This window comes from Camelus ferus, chromosome 15, assembly GCF_009834535.1.
Source record: "Camelus ferus isolate YT-003-E chromosome 15, BCGSAC_Cfer_1.0, whole genome shotgun sequence".
Taxonomy (NCBI): domain Eukaryota; kingdom Metazoa; phylum Chordata; class Mammalia; order Artiodactyla; family Camelidae; genus Camelus; species Camelus ferus.
In genome coordinates, this window is record NC_045710.1 from 36,369,384 (window position 1) to 36,387,409 (window position 18,026).

General features: G+C 38.0%; 1 protein-coding gene across 30 annotated transcripts in view; it reads right to left on the reverse strand.

Annotated features, from left to right (window-relative positions):
- The window catches only part of NRXN1 (neurexin 1), a 1,021,444-nt gene that overhangs the window by 485,403 nt on the left and 518,015 nt on the right, over positions 1-18,026 (reverse strand). For all 30 annotated transcript variants that reach the window (XM_032497501.1, XM_032497499.1, XM_032497527.1 and 27 more), the window contains 2 exons: positions 14,710-14,883; positions 8,580-8,699 (listed from right to left, as the gene is read on the reverse strand). In XM_032497501.1, coding sequence (XP_032353392.1) covers positions 8,580-8,699; positions 14,710-14,883 — 294 coding nt within the window. The remainder of the gene's footprint in view (positions 1-8,579; positions 8,700-14,709; positions 14,884-18,026) is intronic.

Below are 18,026 nucleotides of genomic sequence, written 5' to 3' on the forward strand. Positions count from 1 at the left end.
TAAATGTTGAATGAAAGAATACAAAGATGCTGGGGAAATGAATATCAACAAAACCTAGAAACATCAGAAAAGGAAACACTGGTGTTATGGAGAGACGATTTTCCAGGTGGCCTTAAAACCATAAAAGATGGCTTGTATGAAGACCTAGTCTGTTTGGTTTTACATCAATACAGCTTTCAGCGACCCAGTGTTCAAAGAAAAAAAGTATAATCATCATCATCACATAGCTTGTAGGCACTGAATTCACAATTCAGGCAGCAGCCTCTCATATTACACTCCATAGATCAGTTTCAGTTCCATGAGATTTAATTTTAAGAACCTTAGGTTTTTATCTTTTGCACTTCAGCAACACTGAAAATGCTTCCAAGTTCCGATTTACAGAATTATCATCACTGTCAATAAAAGGAATGTGCCTGACACACAAAAATCTAGTTTAATTACTTCTGTGATGTCTCCTGCGGCCGAGAGGAAATGATACTTCTCTGACACTTTTCTGTTTTTAATTTAGTAAAAAGGAGCACTTGCCCTGAATAGGACCTAGGAGAGCAGATCTGTGATTGATGTCGTGGAAGGCGGACCCCACGGTTTCAGCAACACGGCCTGACTCTGAAGGTGTGATGATTGCGTCGTGAATCCGGTTCCTTGGTTCCGGATTCCAGCATGCCGGGCATCTGAGTGACCATCAAGGGCTTGACATGGAAACATGGTTGGGATATTTATGCATCAAGTCATGACCTGGAGAAGTTCGCAAACATGTTCAAAGGTCTGCTTTCACTCAGCACCACTCCCCATGTCAGTACTGCCCTGAGCTGCCAGAATCCAGACAAGGTCCCGAAAACCTCCCAATAGGAGATGCCAAATATTAAAATATACCCTGTACCATTCCAGTGAAGAGACCAAGCAAAATGTACTCTTTATTTTCCGCTACATATTCCATCTGTTTCTCTCCCTAAAGGGTCATATGTTATATATTTATAAGAAGCGTTCACACCTATGCGAACAGTTTCCACTGTCTCCCTCAAACACAGCCTCCTCCTTGTTCACGACCCATTTTTTTTAAACATCCTTCTGTATCAGCTCGTCCTTTTAATGAAACATGTTTCATTCTGAAATCATTTCAAGTTAAGAAATGCCTTTGTACCTTCCTATTTCACCAAATCCTGGGGAGATTAAGCCTCAGGCCCTACAGGCCGTTTTCTAAGAGATATGAATTTCGATCACTAGGGTCATTAAAATCATACACTCCAGAATACCCAGAGCTCACAGCCACCCTTGTACTTTATGCTGCTGTAGACGCTGTGGGAGACGTAACAATGTATAACAGCTCTGAGCTGCAGAGGAGACCGTAATTCCTCCCCATAAAAGAATCCCACACTTGTTAATTGCTACAGTAAATCTCATTAAAGACACAGAACGCTTTGTTCAGGGAAGGAAGAAGGATCACTGGGCAAGGTGCATTTTCTTCACAGTAATATTTTCCTTCTTTACGATTAGAATTATTCATTAATGCAAGCACAACGTTATTTTTATTGTGACCTTTTTGCTGGACTCTGCACATCTCTCCTGAAATTTCTTTCCCTTCCCTACAAGGGGAAATGCAAGGAGCCCTTGGTCTTTACCCCTAATCCTGTGGGAACTTTTCATAATCTGGGCTTCACGCATTCTCTTGTGTCATCCCCATGAATCTTCCGAAAACCTTTAAAGACCATACTGCTCACCTTTGACTTCATTTTTTTTTCCTTTCTGCCTCAACACTGGATAAGAGAAAACTGAGGCTGTAATCAACATAATGAAACACTTGGCACATATTCAGTGGTCAGCACAATTCTGTACCTTTGCTCCTCGTTTCCCATAATGTACACTGTGGATTGGTTTCAAGTAAAAGGATCTTGGGAAATATTTTACCTGACTTCATTATCAGATATTAAATTATTATTTTTGAGCAAACTCAGGCTGTCACAGAAACATCACAGAAAATTCCCATCTCTCTTTCATAATCAGCACCTTTTTATAACAGAACCGAAAGTTAATGACAGTATGCCTTACACAGCTCTGAATTTTTAACTCATCTTTGGAAGCAAGCACGGAGCAGTTGAAGGGAAGAGCATGTTTCATGAAACAACACAATGTTTAAAATTAAATATGAGAATCAAGAGTCAGATGAGGATGGGAAAATATCTACAATGGTAACTGTCAGTCATTATTAACCTCTCTGGGGAATTTTGCATCTGGCGAATTTCAGTTGCATTGACACTGAATCTATCCCCCTGGGGAAAGAATTGTGGCTACAAGTAAGAACATGGGCTTAAAGTCTGATGACCTTATAGTCAAATTCTTTGTGTCAGTTACTGACCATTTCAGCCCAAAGAGGTCATTTAAACTGCCCACACCAAGGTATCCTCACTTACAAATTAAAGCTAATAATATTTGGGGAAGATTGAAAAAGCAAAGCTTATAATACATAAACAACATGCATATAATACCTATTAATTGTGTGATTTGCGTTAAAATATCTTGGTGTGATTACAGTAAAACATTTTTGCGGGCCTTTGTACGCACTGGTGGGGTATATTCACAGCAACAAAGTGTATCAACAACTGATACCTGAGCCAACCACTTCCTTCCAAATTCGATTATAATTTTATTCTTTTTTAAAATCAAACACTTATTCCACAAAGGCGAAACTAATTATTAATCTTATACTTCTTCCTTTAAAAAATACCCATGATAATCTGATTCCATAAAGCTGGAGAATCACCTAACATTTTACTCTCTTCCCCAACTTCTTGATTAATAACTGGGAGTTATTTCTATCTATCCTTCTGTACTATGATGCGGGGTTCTGAGACTTCTCCATGACCACCCTTCATTCTGTTCACCAGGGCTTCTGGTGCATCATTTCTGGGGGAAGTAAAATCTATTTAAAAGCTAACAGTAAACTCAAGTTTCGAAAGTGAGCACCTCAGATTCAGGCAGCCTCCCCGGACCTCGCCTGGATTCTGCACCCACTGGGTCTATCCCGGTTGGACAGCAAAGGGAGAAAGCTGTGCAAAGTGCACTCAGACGAAAAGAAAATTACTCAGCCAGACATGAGGGTCGCAGAGCTCTCTGAAATATCATCAAGTGAAAACTGGAACCATCGCAATCCCTTAAGGATAGTTAACGAAGGTGACGAGCCAAAGCTTCTCTCCAGGGAGCCCTGGTCCAGTTGGGCTCTGGTGGGATGTGACAGTATTACCAATTACAGTATTACTGTTGACAGTAAGGTCAACGCCAAAGGCCACCCCTGTATTTATATCAGGCCTGCGGTGAAGAGCACCACCATAAGGGCCCATTCAAGGTCCACAGAGTCAGGTGCTTGAGCAATTCCGAAAAATGAGAGACTGGTAGGGGGAAAAAAAAAAATCAACCTTCCTGACTTCTGGGAACAAACTGCCATCCGTTACACAGAGTAAAAGACTACTTAGAAACTTGGATCATTCAGCTGCTGAAAAACACAGCGAGCTGATCTGAATAATTCAAATACAGCAATACTCTACTCTACTGTTTGGCGGTTTTTCTTCCCGCTTAAATTTTCTTATACAGATACAGCTTAAAGCTGTCAGTTGACTGCCCAATTGCAATATGAAAAGAGACGAATGCTTCTTTTTGTGCTTTTACTTTTATGATGCCTATTACCAACCAGAAGAACAAAGATAAATTTATACAAAATAGCAGGAGATAGCACTTCTGTTATCTAGTACATTTCTCTATCACACATTATGCTTTCCATTCTTTTACTTCATTTTCTGACTCAGTATGAACAATATTTTAATCCTTTATGGTTTAACCTCAGACAGGTCTGACCCTAGATAGTTGTTCTAAAGCATTATCAGTAAATATTACCTACGAATTACTTTAAACAACTTGAAGGGCTGCCATTTAGAGAGGCTTGAATGATTCAAGGTTAATAAGATTCATCACACTCACAATGAGGATCTGGTTGTGGACACAGCTAATTGCTACATTTTATTCAGCCATAAATGGCATCAGCAGCAAATCAGCTCACAATTTAAAACTACTGGCAGCTCTCCAGGGGAGAGAAATAATGTTACTTTGATTCAAGTTTTTATTTTGTAGGTTATGATTCATTTCCGGTCGTTCTGATATTGATGCTCAGATACTGGGTACTGGATTCTCTTTTCAAACAACAGAAAAAGGTGATAAACAAAACGGAAGCTATTTTAAAATGCCATGGTAACAAGTCACAGTCAAAGGTATTCCATCCTTGTTTCAATGAACAATTCTAATTTTTTATACAAAAGATACGATGAATTCCTATGGGGAAGGTTTTCTTTGGGCAAAGTTTAGAATTCTGAAGATAGTCTTTTAATGGCAGTGCCCACACCCTCCTAGCACCAAAATAACAGCACTGTGATGTATTAATCCCTTATGGTAACAGACACCACTGAAGCTGAGCTGTGATTTGGTACACAGCATTTCTACACTAATGTAATGTGACAATGTTATTATGTTCGCTATTTTCCATGTGACTGCAGCCGTATTCATCTTCCCCAACCTGACATTAAATTAGCTAATATGGTCCCATTCTATTCTGGACCACAGGGTGAAAATAGAAAAGGATTATTATAGCACCATGGTTTGATGACAGCGTGTGTGTGTGTGTGTGTGTGTGTGTGTGTGTGTGTGTGTGTGTGTGTGTTGTGTGCAAGCATGAATAGGTGATACGCAGATTTAACAGAATGAATTAAACTCTTAACACAGACCTGGCACATGGCATGCACTCAGTAAGTGGTTACCTCCAAGAGAAAGTTCACAAATCTAAGAGGTAAGTGTAAAAACATCTGCTCTAAAATTTCAGAAGATGCAAGGTAGGGCCAGCTCAGAGGACTGGGGAAGGTTCTATGGGATGAAACAGTTTAAGTAGAGATTGAAAAATGAAATTATATTTCTTCAAGCTGATATTGTGAAAGCAGTGCACACTCTAGGTGCAATGAGTGCATTCCCCAGGAGGAGAAATCAGCATAAGCAATAGTGAGGAAATTGGGGAAGTGTCATGTTTTTCAAAAAGCTGTAAGTAACCTAATTGTCAGTAACATGCCATATGGACAAGGTTCTGCAAGAGATAAGAATGGATATGAAAGCAGGGTCAGACCATGGAGGTTCACAGACTCCAAACCGATGAATTTGGAGAGTGCTGTTGGCCACTGAAGTTAGACTAGAAGTCCTTATGCAAGATTCATGCAGTTTCATCAACACTGATTTAGTGAGTTACTATTAACACTAATTATACGCAATGTGAGGTGCAAAACATTGGGCTTAGGAAGCACAAGAAAAAAAAAAAATTGTCCCTAAGAGAACACAGTCTTACAGGGAGATAAGACCAAACGTAAGTAACCATAAGCTAGAAAGTGATGGCTAATGACAGAGGTCAGAGGAGGGGAAACACTGCCTCTGTTTAGGAGAATCAGCAAGAGCTGCTAATACTTAAACTAGGGAGAACAGGAAAAAAGAATAAAGCTGGTGAGGAGGCAGAGGATGGGCCGGATGATGGAGGGATGAGAACGGGGAAACTCAGCTGGGAGACTGCTACAATGAGCCAGAAAAAGTATACTGGGGGTCTAAAATAAGTTATGGATGTGGAGGAATCGAGGAGTTACATACACTACAATATACTACCCACCCCCTCCACACACACACACACTCAGAGCAATTATTTCTGTCAATGAGTAGGTCATTTAGATGGCAACTTTCCAGGGAAGAAAGGGTTTCTCAAACACTTCTCTTTAAAAGTAGCCTTTGGCATCACTTTGCCTAAGTGCCTTTTTTTTGAAAGATTCCTTTAAGTTCATTAATTAGTATGATTTATCCAAGATTACAGTTACAAGGGAAAACATACTCCCATCTTCCCATTGTTAATTATATCTCCAGGCTAACATAAATAAAATTTTCAAGTTACTCTAACTCATTCTATGAAACTTATCAGACAGATGACATTTAGAAGGTCTATGAGTGGTGGGGGGTGGGGGATCTCATTTACAATGTGGCGTGTTCTTTCCCTTTTTAAAAAAAATTTTTTTTGGGGGGGTTGGTTTTCTATGTAATTGAAGGCTGCAGTCACAGGATTTATGGATAAATAACTAAGCTGGAAAAGAAAATTTCATTTAGAAATGAAATGTCCTAAATAACTTTATTTTAAAAGAGTCCATCTCTACAGAAAAAGAGTTTGTTAAAATCCCAGGAATCACACTCATTATATTTGTGCAACTTACAAAAAAATAGTGAGATATAGAGATAAGATTTATTTTGATCAACTTAAAAAGTGAAGAAATTGTGGCATGCTACTTTTAATGTCATCTAAATTACACGTCTTCAAGGTAACCATTATTATTGTACCCTCTCCAAATTATAGTTGATATGAAAATAAGACCTGCTTTTAAATACTGATTTGTACCCACATATCCTCACAACCAAAATGCCAACGTACAAACTCAAGAAGCTATTTCACATTTCCAGAAAACCCACAGAGGTAATAATTTAATCAAAATGCATGTATTCTGAGAGCCCTCCAAAGTAATTTTAATGCTGACTTGTGCAAGAGGCGTATCAGGAGATACAGTTATTGAATGACAGTTACTTTATTTATAAGAAAATAACAAATAGCCTCATCATTGTCATCATCACTACTATCACTTGTGAGCAGCATTCAAATAATTTTCTGTAAAAATGATTTGAAGACAGCAGGACACTTAAGGTAGGACCTTGGTATTCCGTTAGGAAATGTCTAGCAAATACATACCGAAAATCATACTCTTTATACCTAACTGGTATATGAGGGTACACAATATGATACAACCAAATGACAACTGTTTTGTAAAACACGGAAGCTGGATTAAGCGCAGTTTGGCAGAGAAAGTTCTTTAGCAAAATGAAAAACAGTTTCATGAAAAAAAAATCTCTCTCAGCTACATCTGTCAGGATCATACTCAGGACTAAAAACAAATTGTCATAATAAAATCATAACAGATAAGTCTTCTCTTTGTCCTTGAAAATAAGTTCATATTGTTTTCAATGGGGCAGGAAGTTACTATTCTACACACACACACACACACACACACACACACACACACACACACATATACACATATCCTTATTAAAAGAATATATATGTTGTTTTATTTGCTTTACTTTATGTACATGTAAGTATTTATTGAGTCTTTATGTAAGGTTATTTATATTACTCCAAATGGGGTTTAATATTTTTAAGTATGATCTGATTTGCAGAAATACAGTGTCTGCAAATGTGTGATGGCTTGAATACATGTTCATTGCTTCAAGTTTCTTGTAATTCTGTGGGAGATGTCACTGGTAGATAAAGACTAAATATTTCTCTTTCTATGATGGTGTGATCTTTACACGTCGCTTCCAAGTACTATTTAACTTTGTACTAGCTGCTTATTCTTCCTATAGTCAATATTTTAGATAGGCGACCTGAAGATAGCTGGGGAATTGCACTATATTGCTAGGCTGCAACAAGTCAGTTCAATAACATATTTCAGTTTGACCCCCTCTTCCACACTGTGATACACACATCTACTGACAGGAATAGAGTTTCAAATAGACAAAGGTCAAAATGAACAAAATCTGGTCTGTCTTTAAACCCATACTCAAGCCCAGCCTTTGTCTGGAAGCCCAAATTTTCAGTCGTCTTATCTGCTATCCCGTCATCCGAGAGCTTTTTCTTAAACGTTGTAGCATTTACAATGTAAGCATGTACTCTTATTTTACAGCCAGAAGGCTTCACCACATACATTTTCTCAACAGACTGGAATGCAATACTTTGTAGGAGACACTTTTATCATTTTGATGGAATGTTGTAAAGCAGTATCTATTTGAAAATTGAGAAACAGAACTTCATCCTACATACCAGTTAATTTGGTCTCAAAATCCACACTACTATCACATAAATTAGGCAGTCACAGACACTCCGTAAGATAATGTGAATGCTGTGTTTCTTCATCATGCTTATATGGTGAGACTAAAGGTGAAAACAATAAACGTAAGTGGCTAAAATACACGGGAGAGTAGTCGAAGGACAAAGTTCAAATACACCATTTTTTAACGTAAAAGGCAGTATGGGCTTGAAGAGATGTAGAGACAGACAAACATAATGAGATCTGCAAACATTCACTATAATCACAGCCCTCAAGATAATATTATATAATTAAACATTACTTAATAGAAAGCAACAGGAAGGGCCTTTCAAAAACTAGGGGAGAAATGTCATACATAGGAAATGAAAAAAGATACTTTCAACAAGGTGACCAGCAATTTAAAAAATTACAGCAAAGAGTTGAAAACCAAAGAACCATCATCATCACCACTTTTGGCGAAGGGCATCCTTGACTGAGACTTTAGTTACTCAGAAATGTCCTTCCTATAGAACCAAATGCTCCTCCCGGTTACAACAGTTTAACTTATTCCTGGGTGATACAAAGACTCCCAGTTTCAGACCCTGGGCATCAGACAGTAGTTGGAAGCAACAACGAACAGCAGTGCGCACGCAGAGAGGTACTTACGGTCATTGCAGAGCGGCCCGCTGAAGGAAGTCATGCTGCAGTCGCAGCTGAAGCCATCCCACTGCTGCAAGCACACTCCTTGGTTTGAACACGAGTCCTCTTGGCAGGTTGTGCTGGGCCCTGCAAAACAATCCAAAAGAAACGTGGGTTTCTTAAAAAAATCCAGAAGTGTTTTACACACGAGGTAGGTCACATATAGTAGTTGCCAACACCTCAATTTACATGGCCAAACTAGCTTGGAAAGTTCTAGTTCACACACCTGAATTAGGAACAGAGAAGCTGTAAGTACGAAGGTTTTCTGAATTTTCAAATAAAGGACAAAATACATTATAATAGTAAACTAACCCAACAAATAGTAAAAGCAAGCACATAGCTTCTAGTGTGATCATGGTAGCAGGTAATCTCATTCCATCATCAATAATTCTCTTTCACTGTTTGGATTTTAGGAAAACGCATGGATCTCCTTAACTTCTGACTAATGGGTAGAGACGCCATGAGAAATGGAGATTATAACTTCATGAAACTGAGATAAAGATTGGTAAAATAACTGAAGAAGGTTATGCAAAAATGTCCTACTCGTTTCCAGAAGTTTTCCTGCACACACTATGAATAAAGTTATGATTGTTGGGTGTTTTGGATAGGTATGTTGGCAAGTATCAATTCACATGCTTTAACAATGTCATGCAATTAAACACAAAATTAAAAACTCTGTATAAATGACATGCCCCTATTTAACATACGAGTCAAAAGAATGCTAGTCTATTGCTAAAGAATCATAACTAGAACACTGAAAAACAAGGAACTGAAAAAAGGATGATCAAAGCACTAAAGGTAATCACTATACAAACATATTCAAGACTGAAAGCCTTTATGCAAACTATGCTACAAAATGAGGCTTCTTGCACAATGTTCAAGAAAGCAAAAAAAAATTAAATCTGCATCCAAATAACAATTACTGCAAAAATGTAAAAAAAAATGTTATTTTGAGGTTTCCACTGTGTATTAACGGGGTTTCAGTCTTGTTTTTTACACACAGGGCTATCTACCTTGCAAGTCAGCTTTCATCAATGCAACTTTGTCAGCAAAATTAAAAAAAAAAAAAAAGCAAAATATATTAAACGTTAGTAAGCAATACTGAAATGGGGCAAACACAGAAGAACGTTCAATTCAAAAAAGCATGCTGCTGTAAACGGGGTAAATGGGGAGAGAAATGCTGTGTAGAGCAAACAAATTAATAATTAACAGCCATAAATTTCAAGAGAAGCCAACAATGAGAAAGCAGTCATTTATTAGAATTTCACTACATATGTATTTATATGATGGTTAATTGAGCTGATGACATGTAATGAAGGAAAACTAAGAGCTTTTGTATTGTTTTCCTCTCTTGGATAGATACGAGTGTATTACCAAAGCGACTGCATTGCTTAGGTGAAGCATGCAGCATCACTTGTCATGTGCAGATACAGCAGACGCTGGTCATTAGCAGACCAGTTATCCCTTTCTATTTTTTCCCTCTGGGTCTTTTATTTTGCTATTGCAATTAAGGCTTAAAACTGTAATGCCAGCTGTCCTCTGCCGACAGTTGGACCTTAAGGTGACACCAAACTATCACAATGTATTCATCATCTGGAGTGGATGAAAGCAAAGGTAACGGATGGAAGAAACAAACTGCAATTCCCCATAAAGCACATTCCTTTACAAGACTGTGACAGGGAGAGTTTAGCTTTGCCTTTACCAGACAGGGTGTACACTGCTTTCAGATCTCAGAGTTATGTCTCTATTTTCTCTATATTTATAATTGTCTTCAACTCTTACAAACTGCCCTGTGAATATTACAGTAGAACCTCACCAGTAAGTGCTATCTTAGGTGAGAATGGAACGCTGTCTACCCAAATTATCTTCAGAATATAAACTGAAGATATTTTCCAGTAAACACAATTTTATAGGTTTTTAAATATATTTAAAAACAGGCACCATACTCATTAGATGCTATTGACACTGAGAGCCTTTGAGGTAACTGCTTTAGTGAATACATGAGAATGATCTGTAATTAGATTTTCTACAAACTGATGTCATTGTAAAAATGTATGTTTAAACATCCTCTTTACAATCATATTTTTATTACAGATTTCTTGGTCGTGGTATTCTTCATAAGAAGTTGTTGAGTGTAGCCTAACCTGTGCGAATTTTCACAAATTCAGAAACCGTAATACTGTAAATACTAACTATATAATAATAGTAAATATATATATATATATATAAAAACAAAAATAGTAATCAGTAATCATAATAAAAATAATCGTTGTTATGCATAATAATAATAAACTCCCAAGCCTGGGAGACCTGAATAGATGTAATAGCTTTTCTCACCTCTCCTGCATCGAAAAGTAAGAACCACTAAATTGCTTAGTTTTTGTTGTTTTTCCAGTCTGTGATAGGTAAGTATCTAAGGATCTTTATTCCATGGCATTAGAGACTGAAAATAATTAATGTTTGTTAAAAAAGAAAAAAAAAAAAAAAAAAAAACAACTCTGAATGCAATGTTGCTTGGCACATTCCTCCCTGGACAAGCCTAAGAGCAGAAGTGGCAGAGGCCCGGCCTGGGTCAGGCGCAGTGCTCTCAGTGGATCCTGCTCCCTTCCTTGTCCAGCCGAAGGGAAGAGCAGGAGCGACAACTGAGAGAGAGTCGCATTTCTGTTTTTACTTTTGTTTTGGCAAATGCAATTGCAAAATAATGCTAAGCTCTAAATACAGTGAAACTGCAATCTTATAAAAAGATCGTCTGCCCGCGTTGTAGAGCCGCCACCCAGGGTGCCTGCCAAGCCTTTCTGTGGACACAAAGACGTGCTTTATTATTATTTTTTCCATTATCACAACAGTCTTTATATATTCAGGTATTACAAGAGAATGCATGCCTGTGCCTGACAAGCCACATTTTCCAAAGTACTCACCTTCCAGAACAATGTTTAAACATTGACAGGCATTTGCACAAGACAAAGCCCTGAATTTATTTTTCCCTCTAGTTATATAATGTTCTTATTATTTTATGACTGAATAAAATTGGGAGCAAGCCACAAGGACATTTGTATTAAGTGGTTAAAAATAAGGATATTTTTGGGAAGGAAATGAAAGCAAAAGAAAAAACTACAACCTCTGGAAACCAAAGAAACAATAGAGGAAAGGGCTTGGATGCCTGGGATTTCAAGTAAAGCAAACTTGGATTCAAACCTTCCATCATCCACTCACACTTGCTGTATGACCTTAGGAAGGTCACCTTTCATCGCTGAGGCTCGATTTACTCATCTGAAAGAGTCAGTCATACCTAATTCATTTGAGCTTTGAGAATTAAATGAAATATCACATGTAAACATTGTCACCAGTGTTCAATCAATGGTGGCTTTAAAATTAAGTATTTCTATAGCTTATATTGCAGTTCTAGGACTGAACGTTATGAGTCCACGCAGAGTCTCTGAATTAAAATTGTTTTCACCAACCTTCTTGTACAAAAGTTTTCTTAACTCAGTATTAAGCTTGACTGAACCTGATTATTGGTGGACTGCCAGTGTCTACTTTCTCTTATGTAAGGAGGACAATGCAGTAATTTTCCAAATCTGGTGTCAGGCCAAAAGCATTAGCATCATTTAGGAACTTGTGAGAAATGTAAATTCTAGGCCCCCTTGCTAGACCTACTGAATCAGAAACCTTGGGGGCGGTCTCCAGTAACATGGGTTTTAAGAATTCTGCAAGTGATTCTGATTGTGGCTAAAAGTTGAGAAACATTCATCTAAAGGGTCCTGGACAAGGTAAGTGCCCTCTGCGAGCTAACATGTGTTGTGTTAAAAAAAAAAAAAAATCCGCTGTTACACACTGACATAAGTTAGACATGAAAGGCAGTAAATGGTTATTGAGGGAAGACCAATGACTTTTTACATGAAAGAGGCTTAGAGACTTGAGGGTCTTATTGGGTAGAAACGGCAGAAAATCTTGACAAGGTATTATTCAGTGATGTCAAATTTATATGGTTTCTATTAATATGTAAGTTAAGTGATTCCAATGTGATGTGAACTCAAAGTCCCATGAGACAACACTCTTTATAGAAATAATTTATCTAGAAGTTGATCACTAATCCTAAAAATACATCAACTACACCTATGACAGGGACCTCTGAGATTACTCCTAGGAACCACAGAGGATAATGATCTAATCATAAATTAAAAGTTGTTAATAAAAGCAGGTCCTCTAAGGACAAGGGATCATATGCAGCTTTGAAATTCACGTTCTAAAGTTTCCAATGGATAGGATAATTTCTAATGTTAAGTGAAAAAGTGACTGGTAACATAGGGTTATCTCATTTTTTCAAGTTCTACATAAATTAATATGAAATGAGGAAAAAAGCAAACAAGAAGTTGTTAATCTTGATAGTGGAATGAAAATGTTACATTCTAAGAATAAAGTAAAAGAAGTGAGAATTCTTAAAGCTCAGATATTAAAGCAAACTAGATAAGGTAAGGGAGGAACCAATGTCATAACTTACTGAATGATTTGAAATGTTCAAATAGCAGTTTAGGATTACCCAAGAAGATGTGCAATCATCTTAACCACAATGCTTATTGGATTATGTTGGAAAATAACACCTAATATTATTCATTTCAGTAAATACACATTCTCGGTGTATTTCTCATTAGTCTTCCCTTCCACTCACCCACTCACATCACATGCCAGTGGTGGGAGGTCATGCGTGTGTGTTTGGTTTTCTGTCTTGTAAGTGTTCAGCTGTGAATGTGTTTGTCTGTTCCTACCATTTCTTTTAGGTGAGATGTCACTGAGCAACTTGTAGAAAGGCTTATTTTGAAAAATGTTTTCAGAACGGTTTGTAGTAATTTTATTTCTAAAAAATAAAAAAATAAATGCATAAATTCTCACTTACTAGCTCACCTCCAAGAACCAAAGTTAAGACCCACATTTTTGTATCCATCCACTAGAAAGAATTTATTCACTTAATTTTGTTTCCTTTGCCAAACCGGTAAAAGGAGAAAACACGCAGTTTCCCTTTGTTTTACAGAAGTGTGTTATACCAAATTTTGAGATAAAGAAAATAACACAGCAAAAACATTAAAAATGAATTCAACAGCTTTCCATTAAGTAGCCTTATCCTCTGGCATGATTAAAACACAACTTGAATTCCACCTGACTTTTCAGGGCAAAATATGTTGCACATTTTCATGTACCTAGGTAATTGCTAAATCTAATAGCATTATCTTGGCTGAGAAGAAATGATTCATCATCTCCTGGGGGCCAGGAATTCATATGTCTTTCTTTGCTTCTCCCTTATGAAATTTCCTCATGAATCTAAAATTTTCAAAATGGCCCAAACTGTATTCAACATTAAAGGAGAAGCAGCAACACGCTCAGAGCTACAAAATTCAGGATAATGTGATTAAATTACATTTATGGAGGGAGAATTGGCTCAAATAATCTGAGGTGTTGAAGGGAAAATTATCTAAAATGAAAGTAGCAATCAAAAAGTACTCCTACAGATCTCAGTCTGATAGAGAACACAAAAAAGCAGGAAGATACTAGAAGCATTTCTGAAGTATGGAATATTAGCCTTCGGGTAATAGAAGACATCAATTTTTGCTAAAACAAACTGAGACACTCTTGCTGCCACGTAGACACAAATCAAATAGTGATTTGAGAATGGGTCTCTGAACGTTATTCTCTTATTACATCCTATTGAATGTCGATTTTGAAAAAACAAGCTCAAGTTAACATTTGCTGGAGTAAGTCTGTTTTTCTAGTCTAAACAGTGTATCTATTCAATGCTATGAAGCAAGTTTGCAGAACTGATTAACACACTGATTAGGTGAACTACAGTATGCAAAGAAGTGGAAAATAACCAAGTCCAGAGACATAGCTCCCGCTTTCTATCAGGCATTAGGTCAGTTTGCCAAAAGTCCAGAAAATTTAAGATTTATGGGATGACAAATGGAAAACATGAGTAAGGATTTTTAAGCCTTAAGTGGGGGTTTGGCCAATTATCAGAAATGAAAACTTTGCTGGCCAGAGAGATTTGTTCTCATTGGAAAGTGGGATTAGAACTATTTAGAGTGTGATAACAAAGATCTAGTACCTTCACATCCTCTCTCAATCTGCCCATTGCAGAAGAGAGCATCTGAGATGAGGTCCGGAAGCCGTCCATTTAAATCCACTGATGCCAGGCAGCCCTGAAAGCCCTCCTTGGCATGGACAAGTTTTGGCAAGGATTTGTATGTTTCTTTGGCCACTCCTCCTATATACAAGTCACCTGTGGGAAGAGGAAACTTTTGGTCACGAAAGTCACTTGTCATTGACATGAAAGAAAAAAACAGTGAGGTTTATTTTTCATTAAATTAATTTTAAAAAGTAAATGTATAATTAGATATTTTCTTAAAAATGCAAAACAATAGAAGTGTTTGAATAATACATCGGCACTAGAAGACACTTCTAGAAGCTATTTCCACAGAGAACTCTGTGAGCTCGACACAGTACAGCCAAAGGGAAGGACAGAGGCCATGAAGTGGCCCCTGAATTAAAATCCAAGTCAAATTATGTATCAACTCTATGGGTTCAAGCATTATTTTTAGTTTCTCTGATCATTAGTAATCTCATTTCTAAAATGGAAACAATAAAGCCTATCCCATAGGGTTTGTGAGGATTAAATGAGATAAAATAGAGAAAGTATCTACCAGAATGAAAATATGTAGCAGGTGTTAAGAGGTGTTATTATTATCAAGTCCATCTTCTGCTTAGAGAAGTCTAGGTCTTTCTGTTAACTAGAAGCTCAACAAATTCTAAATGTCTAAAATTGCCTTTTCTACTATTCTTAAGAGTATTATCCTTGCGTGTCCCTGTCTTATTCACTAACTCACCCCCATAGTAGTCTGTTTATACTTGAATATTACATCCCTTTTCAAGTATCTCTTTTGTAGGTGGAGTTACACAACTTTTAATTCTTCATGCTCCTCTAGGATCTGTTAGCAAGTTATCAGTTAGGCTCCCCACCCCCAATTTTACTGCAGTATCTAGTGGAACACTGTGCTCTGCTTTGTCATCTTCGTGTTCTAGGTTTGAGATTTCCTAACGTTATGGGCTACCACTTAAAAAAAAAGAGAGAAAGATCGCAATCCAAGTTTGATTCCATTTCCTTTCCATCCAAGATTATTCATCATATCTGGATAGCATTCAGTAGATACAATTAATTAACTCTCTAATATAATAATCAATGCAGAATACAAGGAGGATGACCCCCAAATTCCATAATACACTGCTCCTGGTCACAAGTCCTGGTAACATAGCCTATGTAGCTACTTGTTTCTCCAACTTTGCATTGCCGTTTACATTTTCTCTCACATTAACCATTTTATTTACCTTTGATGCCAAGTGGTACCTTCTCCCACCATAACACAGAACTCCTACATTCCTAATGTTTACCTGGGCCCCTCTGCAGTGTTTTCACGGGACTTGGGAGCAAGGAGAACTGACAGAGATGCTCATGCTCATGCTGTTTGTTGGGTCATGAGTAATAAAATCCTTGGTCTCTGACCCAGAAATCTTGCATCTTCTGCCAGCATCCAGGAAACAGTAATAAGCTAACCTACCAGCTGGTAAGTATAGAGTAAGATCAGGCCACAGATATAACATTCCTGGATTGGGCGGAGGAATATCTGGAGCTTGCTTAAAGTCAGCCATAAAAAGTGAGAACTCAGGTCACGGACCTACTAACTAAAGCTCTAAGTATTTCCCTAGAATGTCACTGGTCCTGCACACTTTGTACCTAAGGTACTTGCATGTGTTTACTTCTCCCAACTCTGAAATAAAACATCTATTGACTGTTAACCACCATTCTTAATATTAAAGGAGAGCATGTTTTTGGTCTGAATTAGGATACTTTTTTTGAAATATCTCATTTTTCCCCCATATTTCCTTTCTCTCCTTGGTCTTTCCTCTCACTTAAATTTCAAGCGATTGTGTTTTACTCGCCTCAGAGAAGGGATGTGCATCAGAAACCAAAGATATAAAATTATCTTTATGCCTTTGGGCCTTAAAATCAAAGACTCCCAGAGTGAAACGGACAGACTATCCAGGCAATTACATGAGGAGAGAAAAGCTTTCCTGCCCCTCATGTGGGTAAGCAGGAGAGAAAGCTGGAGAAGTGTGAACAGAGTCATTGCCAAGAAAAGGGACACAGTGCTCTAATCTGAGGACGTCAAACCTCAGGTAGGTTGAGGAAAGTCAAGCTGATCTGTGTGCATTTCCTCCAGAGAACCCAGAGGCAGCAGTGAGGTCCTTGAGAAGAAACAGCCGCATGGTAGATTTACACACGCTAGGAGCTTAGTCAGCCTTCCCATACCCCATTGTGGTGTGGGATCAATAGAACAGTTCCCAGAGTGGCAAAGAAACAAGCAGGAAAAGACTGACCTGAGGAGGTCACGCACACACGAATGGCGACGCTGGGCAGCAACTCAGTGGCGCCTGTTCCTGTGCCATCTCTCTCTACAAAAACTGGTGCCATGGAAGCCCCCCCATCCCTAAAGAATCCCAGGGAAGTAAGGGAACTAAGATTGCCTGAGACGATGTTTTCACTGATTCAAAGAACCAGAGCTCAAAGCAGAAATCAAGGTGAGTCACAGAAAAAGAGAAAAAAGCTACCTTTCTTGCACACCTGAGATCCTGGGCTGAGATTTAGGCTGTTACATGTCAAGTATCAATGCAAGGAAATGCTCCCTACTTTCACTGGTTGAATGACATCTGTTAGGAAATTTCAGCTCTCCTCTGGGCATAATGAATGCAGCATTAGAGAACAGTGGGGAGTTGAATGAAGGATTCTTGGCAGTGCTTCAGACTTTTCAGACATAGAACTTAGTACTGAAAGTTATGTATAGGATGATGTATACTCAATAACCCATCTTCCTCTTTCTGCTCATAATATCCTGGAGGATAGAGATTGTATCTTTATTTGTTTTAGATTCCCCCACAGCGCCTACAACTGGGCTAAGCACAGTGGGCACTTAATAACCTGTCAGCCAACTGATGGACTGAGGTCACAGCAGAAGAGAATCAGGAAAGAAGGGAGAATGGTGAAGCAACACATGGGGAGAAAGTTATTTCTAAAATGCACTTACTTCCTTTCCCACTTCCTGCTACATCATATTTTTTCCCAATCAGCACACTTATTTGCCTGAACAACTTTTTAAAGCTTATTGAAGAGAAGTAGTTGTCTTCCCCTTGTGTTGTTAAAGAGCAGAAAATATTGATTTAAGCAGTGCAGGATACAAGCCTCGAACACACAGAGGTGGATGAGTCTGGCTTTATAAGCAAATAGGGTCTCCATTCTCATTTTCATTACAGAGGCTGCACTTAGCACCACTTAATGCAGTCTTTATAAACCCTTCATATAGCAGAGAGTGG